The 12869-nt window shown below is 29.9% G+C and overlaps 1 protein-coding gene across 5 annotated transcripts in view; it reads left to right on the plus strand.

Annotated features, from left to right (window-relative positions):
- Positions 1 to 12869, plus strand: part of LOC106681457 (dnaJ homolog subfamily B member 12) — a 33885-nt gene that overhangs the window by 13917 nt on the left and 7099 nt on the right. For all 5 annotated transcript variants that reach the window (XM_014422123.2, XM_014421972.2, XM_014421819.2 and 2 more), the window contains exons 8-9: positions 3234 to 3346; positions 11477 to 11640. In XM_014422123.2, coding sequence (XP_014277609.1) covers positions 3234 to 3346; positions 11477 to 11640 — 277 coding nt within the window. The remainder of the gene's footprint in view (positions 1 to 3233; positions 3347 to 11476; positions 11641 to 12869) is intronic.

A 12869-nucleotide genomic window follows, 5' to 3' on the forward strand; every position in this document is an offset into this window, starting at 1 on the left:
TCACAACAACAAAAATGGCGGCGATCTCAACTGGTCTATTGTGACGTCATTCTCCATTTAACAGACCAAGTAACAGACTCTCAGCCATGTTAAATTTTTGTTTGTTTATTAAGAAATTAAGGCGTAAAACCCATCGGTCATCAACGCCAGCATGTTAAATGTTATTTCGTTTTACCACGGTAAAAGAAGGCAATTTTTTTTTATTTAACATGAGTTTTTCCATTAACATGTTAAACCAAAGATCATGAATACCCCTTATATATTCCACATGTAGGTAAATGAAAATGGGAACTTAATGAACATCTTTTGAACATACTTATTTGTCAGTCATTGTGAATTTAACTCCTCCCTCAGTTAACCAGAAAACACTGAAGTAGAAACAAAAATATATCTTTCAGTTACCACATTTGATAATAAATTTTTCCTCTATGAAATCAAAGTATGGTGGATACAGCTAATAATTATAATATCAATAAATCAAGTTATCAGAAGAAATTTCTTGGAGGAATAAACAACTACTAGCATTATTAAGCAATTCATTATAAATTTTTTGTCAACTTTTTTTTTTTAAATAACTTAACCAACCCTAAATATATTTATTATTAAAAATAAAAAAAATTCATAGCACTGCAATCCACGAACGGTCATGTTTACAATACTTCGTCGGAAAGTACTGTTACTAGGCCAACGTTTGTGTAATGGAGGTGATTTGGTCAGAATCATCCTCGACTGTTTGACGTTTATTTATTATTTGAGAATTTATTGTTTGCATTAAAAAAAAAATTATAATAAGGAAAAGAAAATGCTCGTTTATGGTGCTATATGGATCATCTTAAATATAGTTAGAAACTTTTATTTTTAAATTTTCTTTCATATAAAGCATGAAGATGAAGTTCACAATATGTTTGGATGGGCTGCTGGCATTAATGGTCTTGAGAACTATAAGAAAATTAAGTTTATCTGAAAGTCCACCATAGTGGATGTCTGGAAGGAGATAATAAAGACAATTAAATTTATTCGATAGAATTAATATATAATTCTTCTCATTATTCCCATTCTAATTTTTCTAATAGTGTTACCATTTTGTCTTCCTAGCCAGTTCCCCTCTACTTTTCTTTAAGAAGCTATGTTTTAACATATACATTAAATTCTATAAATATTATGTGTATACATTGTATTATTAAACTTCATTCATTCAAATTAATAAACCTTCTTGGATACATTTTTCTATATATTAATTTTTTAATAAATACTTCTCAGCGGACACTCTTGTGCAATGGACCAATCTGTCGAACCTATTGCTGTGCATTGTCGAAGTTTCATTGTATAAACTTAACCTTACCAGATAATTAGAGATACAAAAATCTTGAAATAATTATTAAAAATTCATTGATATACTGGGGGGGGGGTGTGCGTGAATCATTCTGTTGAGCCAAGAAATTGAAGTAATATGAGGAAATTTTTGTGATAGATAAAAAAATTACATCTTGAAGTTGAACCTTAACAAGTGAAAGGATAGCCAAAAATTATTTTTTCTGACAGTGCTTTCCCAACCTCTCTAATTAGAGACAGACAGGCCTTATCAATCATCATAGTTTCTATTCTAAACTTAGTAGTACCTAATCTACATATATATATATATACACATATATTCAGATGGCTCTACAGACTTTGTAGATCTTTGGCCGCCCAAACGAGCCTTCTTCACACCTGCCTTTCTTGGACTACTGCTTTTCAGCTTTTTTGCATTTTTGTTGATTCTGTATATAATTGAATAAACTGTTTTTGTTTAGCCAAAAATTATAAATCAAGTAATATGAGGAAATTTTTGTGATATAAAAAAAATTACATCTTGATGTTGAACTATTTTTCTTAACAACTGGTAGGATGAAGTGTAAGATAAAAATGATTTTTTCTGACATTGTGCTTTCTAAATCTTCCTAATAGGAGAAAGGCTTTACCAAGCATTGTATACTCTAATTGAAACTTATTACCTGATCTAGTTAATTTTGGATTATATTCTGACACATACACTGATTTAGTTGAAGCTTTATCATATCTAACCTCAGTAACCTCCCCCCCCCACAAAAAAAAAAACCCAAAAAAAACCTGCATACCAAATTTCAGTTTAACTTCAGAAGCATAAAAGATTATAAGAGCCATAATTATGTTTTTATAAATAATTAATTTATCATTCACAAGTAAGCATTTTAATGAATGAGAATAATGTTCTTGCATCTTCTTAAAAAGTTTTACAGATTACAAATTGTGATCAATGTTTCATTTAATTAATTTTAATAATGTTCATGCTCGAAAACAATCTGTTCATTCATGTACATCGAGCCAAAGATAGTAGGAACACTAAATGCAAACTTTCGAACTTGTTTGAATCTGGAAAGATCTTACAGGCATTGAAGATAATTTTTTCTTTTGTTAATTGTTAATACTACTTAGTATTTCATTTGAAAGAAAACTGTTTTTTATTTTTCTAGCTTCTTAATTAATGTAGCAAGGTGTATAAATTTTGACTTGCATAACCCTTGCAAGTCAAGTACAAGTCCAATATTATATTTCAAAAAATTGTTATTTCAATTCCAAACAGATGAAATTTTAATTAATTTACTGATTTGATTAACTTTGATCACTGATTTTTACTGATCTGATTAATTTTTAAAAAATGCTAGTGACTTTGTCTTTCACTTAAAAAACATCTTTCTAATATCAAGGACACACTGGTCATCCTATTAAAGGAATGAATAGTTGTATAGAAAGTTTTCATTAAGCTCTAATAGATGGCGCTTATAACTCTAATTTGAAGAAAATGGTATCAGATCACTTTTCCCCTGCATCCTTCAATTGGCATAATGAAGGTAGGGTTTCATAAGGTACCAAGTGTTCTGAAAGGAGTCATTAAGAATTTTACCATTTTGTATTTCCTATCAACCAGAACAAATTTTCCTTTGTATACTAAATTCTACTGTTTTGCATCTTCTTCACCTTCATTCAATATGGATTTGATGATCTAAAACAGTTTTGATTAAATCTTCTGCCGTCCATTCAGTCTGTTTGTGTTGCCAATCTTTGTAATCTTAGATTTTTAAATATAAATGAGCGTAAGATTTACCTATAGCAGGTTTACAGGTATAAATGATTTAAAAACTTTTGAAATTTGTATGACTCTGTCTATTTTGAAATTATGTTAATTTAATTATATTATTTTATATTTTTTGCAGACAAATAATTACAGTATATTGATGCAAATGCTACCATTGCTGATCCTAGTGGCTCTATCTATGATGAGTTCTCTTCTGGTATCTGATCCCGTGTATAGTCTCACTCAGAACAGGTAAAGTTGCTTAGTCATATTTACTGTATTTTTATTTAAGTTCACATTTTTAATTAGTTTATTCATCTAAAAAGGATTATTTATTTATTACTTATAAGTCTCCCAACATGGTCGTGTGTGTATACGAACAGTCAAGCTCAAAAATGAAAAGTTGTAGGAAACTTGAATTATGTATTGTGGTCTTGGAGAAAGAATTGTAATGGAGGGGGTACACTTCTAGGCCGAGTAGCACAAGAAGGCGGGGTTTATTCCTTTTGTAGGCGTGGCCTCCGATACACCATATTTGAATGATAAGAGTTGCTGCTGCACCCCGTATGCCAGAAATGGCTAGGTAGATTTAAAAAAATATATATATCAGAAACAATTATTTATCTCCATCAAACTTTATATTTTAATGGTTTCTTTAGAAGAAATAAATTTGTTATTAACTGTTCCTAGAAAAAATTAACTAAGTTAATTCAATTTTATATTCATTCCAGTAATAGTAAATATATTTTGGGATTCATATTATTCACATTGAAATGAGTCTGAACAGAACAGAGAAAGAAGCACGAATTCCTCTAGAACGGCTCAATGGATTTTCATTATAGATATATGAAATTATTGGAAATAACATTTACTACAACTTCTATTCTCTTCATAGTTGCGATTAAATGTATGGTTTTACTGATAATTACATTAATATGCGAAATCCCTATTAACTTCAACATAAAGTTTGCCTTCTAGGGGTGTGGCCTAATTTCCACTACAAATTCTACAAATAGAATTATTTATAATTAACATATAGTTAAAATCAATAAAGTTGATCACCTTAATGAATATCTTTGTTTACCCATTTAGATACAACAATTATTATTTAAATACATGTACATCATTTCATAAATTTATGAGGGAAGTGCATTTAAAATAATTTTTTAAATTGAAAAAACTGTTTTAGGCAAATATTATTTTAAAACAGCCAAAAAATGAAAGATAAAAAAAGAAGCTTGGCTAAAATAATTTTCTAGAAATAATAGTAGTATTGTAATTGTAAAATTAATATATAGTTGGTTATAAAATATACCATTGCGATATTTATTTGTCTCATGTTTTGGTATTTTGAAGTAATTTAGTTTTTTATCTTTGATTTGATTATGGTCTATAATCTATTTCCATCATAAATAAATAATTATAGTAATAAATACAGTATTGAGCATACGATATGATATAAAATGATCCGTTCGACCTACCTGTTGTGATGTGGGTTAAAACAATCGTCGAATTTTCAAATAAGAAAAATAAAGTTAGCCCTTTCTGTTAGCAATTGCCTCAACTGAAAGTTTATATATTTTTTTTCTAATAGGTTTTTATTCGTTTATTTTTTGAGAAATTTATTTATGTTAATATCATATGATTGATCTTTTCTAAAATGTCACTTAAACCTTCATCCATTTATGTTTCCAAAAATGTGTAATTTACAACAGATAATAAATAACAGGTAAATGATTGATATATAGAGAATCAAAAAATTTTTATTTGTAATATCACTAATTAGGTTCTTGAAAATCTCTTTATCGTTCTTCATTATTATAAATCCTACAGTTCTTCAAGTTGCTTCATTTTCCAGGTATCAAGAAAACCAATTTGTTTGTCCTTAGTGCATTTTATCAAATATTCAATATAAATAACATTAGTCTTAATGTAAACTTGCACACCGTAAGTAATGCGTATTACTTGGCTGGTGGCTGCAACTTAAGGAAAAAAGTGTTAGCAGTCTATCTTGACCTAACGAAGGCTTTTGATTGTACGATAAAAAAGCAGTAGACATTTTTAAAATTGATGTATTTGGAGAAGTAGTGTTGCAATGGCTAATGACTTATTTGGATAAGTGACTGAAGTACACCAAAATAAACTGTCAAGTAAGTGATGAGTGGGTAATCGAAAATGGTTTCCACAAGAGACAGTATTAGAGTCTATATTGTTTTTGATATACAACAACAAAATCTGGACAGCTATCTATAATGGAAAAATAGTCTGTTTTGCTGTCATTAAAAAATTTGACTTAAGTAATTTTTTCACATTATTATTACTATAATGACGAGTTAATAGTCAACTGTGGATTATGTATATGAGGGGATGATTGGGGGCTGCAATCCATGAAGAACCATAATAAGTGAAAAGTTATTTATTAGTACCAACGTTTCGGCTAAGAACAAAAACAAGCTAACAACCATAATGATTAAATTCAATTAAAGAAATACAAGACACTTAAGAAGATAACAGATAATATAAGTACAGAAGTAGTATTGAAGAAAATGTATAGTATAATATTATAAGAATATTGAAACTGTATTTAATAATATACAAGGAAAACAGTAATATTAAAACTAAGGATTAAAAAAGAAAATAATATTAATATGAGAATCAACTAAATAAATACATGTACAAAATTGGAAATTATTTAAAATTAAAGGAATATAAAAAATAAAGACAAATGTATGTGTGATTAATCAAGTAATAAGATGTGGTGAATTTAACTAATTAAATGGGTGAGAGGAAAAAAAAAAGAATAAATAAAGAGAGGAAAGATAGTAGGTAGAAAAGAATAAAAGAGACCATTTATATGCAGGTCTAACACCAAGTACAACTAGCGAGGTGGGCCAATCGTGAAGTACCAATACATTACAGGAAATGATTGTAATGTATAGACTGCAATAAAAAAGGAAACTATTGGTTTGAGTCATAAGTACCTTCTGATGCAGCTAAGTAGAATCTATTGTTCGTATCTACCCGCTATAAGTTACCATTACAAGTTTTGGTTTTCACTATATAGACGAGGCTTCAGTTAGTCTTTTTTCAACTGCTTTGTGTGATACACGTTATGTTAAACTGTTTTTTTTTTAAACCTCTGAAATAGAGGATCAAAAAGCACAAATTCGTCATGTGATGCTTAGGGAATTAAAAAAAGGCGACAGCTGAAAGGATATGCAGTGTATATGGTGAAGGACTAATAACTGATCAGGTAGTTAGAAATTTGTTTATAAAATTCCGTTCTGGAGATATGGTCTTAAAAGACGAACCGAGGGCGGGACATCCTTCCGGCTTTGACGGCATCCTTTAAAAGGCAACATTAAAGCAAAATCCACGTCAATCAACAAGAGGAATAGCAGAAAGGTTGAATACATCACAATCAACTGTTAACAACTATCTGGAGAAATTAAGGAAAGTCAACAAGTTAGGAGTATGGATACCCCACAATCTCAGTGAACGGAATAAAGAAGATTCGCATGTCAATCGCCACAAGTCTGCTCTCAAAGATAAAAATTAAGCCTTTTTTAAAACAGGATTGTAACAGGCGATGAAAAATGGGTTACCTTTGACAATATCATACTCAAAAGACAGTGGCTTAATAAGAATCAACCACCTCTAACAGATCAGAAAGCAAACATCCATTGCAAAAAGATTTTATTGTTTATATGGTGGGATTGTCAAGGAATAATTCACCACGAGTTGTTGAAATCAAATTCAACAATTACTGCAGATAGATGGGTTCAGCAGTTGCAAAGAGTGTTATAAAAACTCCATGAAAAGCGTGCTGCACTCGTCAATTGAAAAAATTCTTGAGCTTGCATGGTCTGTTTTACTACATCTACCTTAATCCCCGTATCATTCCTCCACAAAACGTTTTGAGTGGAAAAATCTTCAATAGTAAGTTTGCCAGGTTATCGAAAATCTTCCAGTCCAAACGAACCACATTGTCTTCCAGTCCAAACACACACAAGGAAGTATTTGATATACTGCCAGGAATATGGGAGAAGGTTATAGATAATAATGGTGAATACATATTAAATTATTATAATTTTGTTATTTAATGAGAGTGAAATAAATGTCTGATAAAAAACAGAAATTATTTATGACTCGACCTATTATTAACTAAACTAACTGTTAATAGAAAATTAAATCTAAGTGGAACTAAATATTAAAAATAAACAGGTGATAAATAAATTATACAGGAATAAGAGTGGCTCGTAAAGCGAATCTGTAAACACAGATATAGTCGAAAGGAGTACGTATCATCCTACGCATAAATACATCTTCAAACCTAAATATTCAATTTTTTTTAGAATTAAAATAAATTCAACACTCCCGTTGGCAGAAAGAACACATACTCCAATTGAGTTATTTAAAGAAATACCTCTGTACATCCCAGAAGTCATAAATTCTCCATGGATACACAGGCTATCAAATACAATGCTCCAATTATCCCGATTTCCCAAAGGTAGTACGTCACCTACTGAATATAGAACTAGGTTCTCACGTCTTTGTCAAAATATTCCTGATCCTTATTTGATATAAATTTAAAAAAGAAGGGTAAATAACAATTAATAATGTTATAACTTCAGCTATATCATTTATTGTATAATAGGTTGTTATCAAAGCTTAGTTACATAAAATAGTTTTGTTTCACAAAATAAGTTTAGTCCATTAGTTTTTCTTACCATCAGCAGTTGAATTTGGTGATGAAATAATTCCTTATATAATATAACATAATGAATTAAATAAGGATTTGATTTGTGTGATCATGGTTATGAACTATTGTGACAGCCTTTATATATAATATTAAATAAATCATAAATCTTTGAACTTGGAAAAACTTTTAAATATTAGGAAAATATTTTTGGTGCAACTGCTTTTAAAACCTATCCTATTCATACGTAATTTTAAGGTCTGTTATGTTAAAAAAAAATCATTGAGGAAGAATACATGTATATCTTATAGTTAAAACAGTAATCAGTCTCAAAGAGGTATTATTTTGTTTTCATTCTTGCAGGTATGTCTTTTAGGAGATATTGATACATTACCTGTGTGTTATCAAAAAAAATATATAAATGTATATATCTTAGTCTCACGGCTATATTAAATTGAAGAAGTTAAAATTCGCAGTAGTTCAGTTACCATTTTTATTTTGTATGAATCAGGTAAGTATTTTCAAGGAGGATTTTTATAGCCAAACTGTTATTATGGATATTAAAATAAACCTTTAGTATACTTTGACCTTTAATTAAAAATTAATGTAAATTTATTTTATCTTCTTTAATTGTAAACATGCACAATTATATTTGTAGTTTATTAATGTTGTTAGGAATATAAAATACCATTAACAATATTTCTTTGTTAAAAGATAAATTTTATTAAGTTTTTAAAAGGAAGTCTTGAATTATTTGCCTTGAATATATGTTCATGAACTAACTAACAATAAGATGCAAACTAAATCTGGTGTGGCTAAGTATGCTATATCATTGGTATAAACAGCAGAGCACGTTTAGAAGGGTCTATACTCGTGTGGTTATTAGCAAAGGTTAAACGTCATCTTCAGATGAAATTAAACAAGAAATTTTTTGTCGGGTGATGTTAAATAATATATGTCAGTCGTCAACAAGATGTCAGTAAATTAAGTTGTGATGAGTACATTTATTAATCTTAAAGTCGGTTTGTGAGGAGAGATCTTACAATAGTAAATTCCTGGTAAAGTGCATCTAAGATGAGTTTGCCTGTTGGGAAGGGAGCTCGTGCACCGCCCACCCTACCTCCTTCTCTCCTCCACACCATAACAAACGCCCAACCAGTTCGGTATTGGTTAGGTACTTTAAATACTTTTCTCCCTATTCTTGAACTATTTAGTTACAAATATGGGAGGTTACTTGTTCCTTAGGTTTATCCTTTATCTTTGACTTACACTGTTCCTTATTGATTCTTGTTTTACTTTGTAGGCAAATATATTGGCAACTCTGTTCTAACTTGTTATTTAACATGTTGACTGCCAACTACGAGTTATCTCGTAGTTGGTGTTATTGCCTGTGACACCAACCTTTGCTCACTTGGCTTATCTGACCAAACTTAGATTGGCTTCCTAGACTGAAATCTTGAAAAGTACTGTGGCAGTGATAAGTATGTGTTAAGAACACAGTATCTTCCAAAAAGTCATTTTTTTTTTTTTTAGATTTGAAAATCATTGAAGTCAGAAAAAAACTACCTCTTTTTAAGTTTAAATTTGTTGTGAAACAGTTAGTGCAACAATTTACTTAATTTTAATGTTTTAAAATGTAGTATATTTGGTCCTAGAATGGGATTTACTTATGATTAATCCAGTAATTTATGGGCTTTTATAACCGAGGAAACATGGATTGGACCACTCTCAGCCTCTTTTTTTCTTGAATTTAAGTACGTTCATAATTAGGTTTTTGGTTTGAGAGTGGATAGTTTTCCCTCTCTCCAGTTTACTTGACTTAGTAAACTTATAATCTTGTGATATTAATGAAAAATAGTTTTGAAAAACTGATACGAGGAATTACTGTTTGTAAAGTTGCAGAAGTAGGTCGAGGAGAGGAAAAGGAAAAGTTAGGAAAGGAAGTCCAGTGAACTGAGTAGGTCTGTCACCTGTCCAGGTCTGTCCAGCCACTTCTGACTATACAGAGCATGTGCAGTACTACGTATGTTCCAGACAGTCAGAAGAGGCTGCTGGATCACATCCTCAAGTTGATTTATTAAAATTTGCAGGCTATCATGACTAAGTGAATTTAATATCTTTAAAATGAACCTGTTCGTCACTTCAGCATTTATTAAGTCGGAGACGGGAAAATTAATAATAAAAAATGTATTAAAATAGTCACAACTAATGCTCTCTTATCTCTTTTAATATCGTATACTGGATAGATCTGGTTGTTGTGTATTAGCAACTCAGTTGAGCAGCCACTCACAGTTTTTTCCGAGTCCCTCCTCCTTCTACCCTTCACAATTTTTGTATTCTACTATCATGGACGGTAGTGTAATGTAATAGTGTTGTGATTAGTTAATGACAGTAGAATTAAAAAATTGTGAAAGGTTAAGAATTAAGATTGTCCTTGATGATGGGTGGATCAGCCAAAACGTTGGGCATGTAATTAATTATCTTTTAATAAACAAGTTTTAGACAATTTAGATAAATTTTCTTATTATTATAAAATGTATTTATTTTATTCTACATTTCATACAAATACATACCTAATTATGAACTTTTGTTTTCAAACCTTGAAATTTTGTTTTCGCTGATATGTTTTTTTCTCTTCCATTTTGTGGTAAATGTGTTATACTTCTTGAATCTTTTGGATAAAAAAAATTCTTGCAGACTACTATTTGAAGACGAATGCTGGATATTTCTGGCTAACTGGCTTTAATATTGTTTCAATTTCATTCCCATTATCGTTGATACAATATTCTGAATGATGTTACTGTCGTTTGGGATTTCACTTTTTGTGACATCAGGCTCCACCAGAATATAATCCCTCTGGTTTTCATCTTCTTCGTCTTTAGAAGTGTTTTCTAAACCTATGTCATTGTTAGAGTAAATCTGATTAATATTTGTTTCTTCATACTTGGGTGTTTGTAAAATACTGGTTAAATATACTGTGGTGAGCAATATTTCACTTTAGTGCTGGTCTTTCTAATCTGAGATTTCCTTACAAAATGATTTCTTATTAGTGAGTTTTTCTGTACAATATCTCATTACTAAATCTGTCTTGAAAAGTTCAGTTCATTTATATAAACATTTCATAATTCAGTGTGTTGACTAATGACATTTATGAAATGAGGAAAGTTTGCTCGATCCGGATGGCACTAAGGTGTGGCTACTCTGAAGAATTATACAAATTGTTCATTGACCGTCGATGGGTCAAAGATGGTCTGTGAATGATGCATGTCACCTAAAGTATTTTGGAATAAAAGTGATATTAGAAGGTTTATTGTTCAAGATTATATTTTTCTTTGGGAATCAGTCACCAAGAAAACAAATTTTTTTTTTAAAAAAGTAGTTATAATTTATTTATTACATCCAAATTTATTTATTATAATTGGCTGGGAACGTTGAGTGTTGTAATAAATGTGTTATCAAATGAAAAAAAAAATTATACTAAAATGTTTTGGTTAAAAAAAATTACTTTTATAAGTGTTCTTATGTTGGCCATAATTATACTTAATTTATTTTAAGTAGTGTCACACTTCATTGTTTGTTTAAAATACTTTTATTATACTTAAAAGTATTCAAAAACAATTTTCATTTTTTTGAGACACTTTTGAACTTTCCCTGATTTACTATGTGTATTTTTATTATTACAGTAAATTTCCCGTGATGAAAACAACTATGTCTTTGAAGGTACCTTACTACGTCAAGGAAAACTTTGCATCCACATACCAGGGCAGTATACGCAGGCTAGAAGCTTCGGTCGAAGAGGAATTTATAGCTAATCTCAGGAATGCCTGCTTCAGGGAAAAGCAATATCGTAAGTTACAGATAATTAATATTTTTGGATATATAAATAGCTTTTTTTTCTTTTTATAGTAATATTTTCTTTTTATAAAACCATTGTATTTCAAAAATCATCAAAGTCGTTTATCTAGATTTTTAAATGATGAAAGGAATATGGTCCGGGTGCGGTCAAAAAAACTCAAATAGTAGAATTATACTATTTTAATGAGCCAACGTTTCGCCCCACGTTGCAGGGCTTCGTCAGGGCTAAAAAAGATACAAACACATAGTTACATAAGGAAAACAAAAACATAAGTGTAAAATAACAGGGGTATAAAATTGTAAAAAAGTAAGATATAATAAGAAAAAAAAAAAGGTAGTAAATAGTAAATGTTAAGGGTAATAATAACAAATAGATAAGAAAAGAAATATTAAAGAAAATACAAATAAAGAGATGTAAAAAGAAAAAAAGAATACAAATCAAATGATGAGACAGAATGCATACCTATTTTGACGGCAGTCAAAACAAAAATGACCGTTGGTATTGGGAGGAGTGGGGACGGCAGTTGTGCCACAATAAAAAAAATAATTAGTAAAGTAAACATGATAGAACAGTATTTAAATTAGGTGAACAATAAATGGAAATATACATTAAATACATACATTAAAACAGATAGAGATTTTTAAATGATTGAATCGAGTTCTGGTTTTATATCTTAGAGACACTATTCCATCATTCGATGTTTATTGCATTAATTTACACTTATTTCATTTAGTATATAAGAAGATGGTCAGGGTTGCGGTCAAAAGAGAAACAAAAATAGTTTACAACTATTTATTTTCCGACGTTTCGCCCCACTTTGTAGGGCTTCATCAGGGCTGTTCAAAGCAAGGTTGAAAAGCCAAACATCAAATCAAAAATCAGCTAAACATCAAAGCGCTGTTTAACCGATTGCTTTGAACAGTACTGCAAAGTGGGGCGAGACGTCGGTAAATAAAGAGTTATAAACTATTTTTGTTTCTCTTTTGACCGCAACTCTGACCATCTTCTTATATATCAATTTTTACGGTCAACCATATACACATATATATTTATTTGATTTAGGTTTGTATATCGATAATAAATATAAAATATGAAGGAGATGGTCAGGGATGCAGTAAAAATAAAAAATAGTTAATTAGTTAGGATTCGCCTCACTTTGTTATAGCTTCATCAGGGATAAAAAAAGATATAAAAACAACTAAAAATATTTTGACAATGTA

The sequence above is a fragment of the Halyomorpha halys genome, unplaced genomic scaffold (assembly GCF_000696795.3).
Source record: "Halyomorpha halys isolate HHAL.00 unplaced genomic scaffold, Hhal_1.1 Scaffold2.1, whole genome shotgun sequence".
In the NCBI taxonomy this organism is placed as follows: Eukaryota; Metazoa; Arthropoda; class Insecta; order Hemiptera; family Pentatomidae; genus Halyomorpha; species Halyomorpha halys.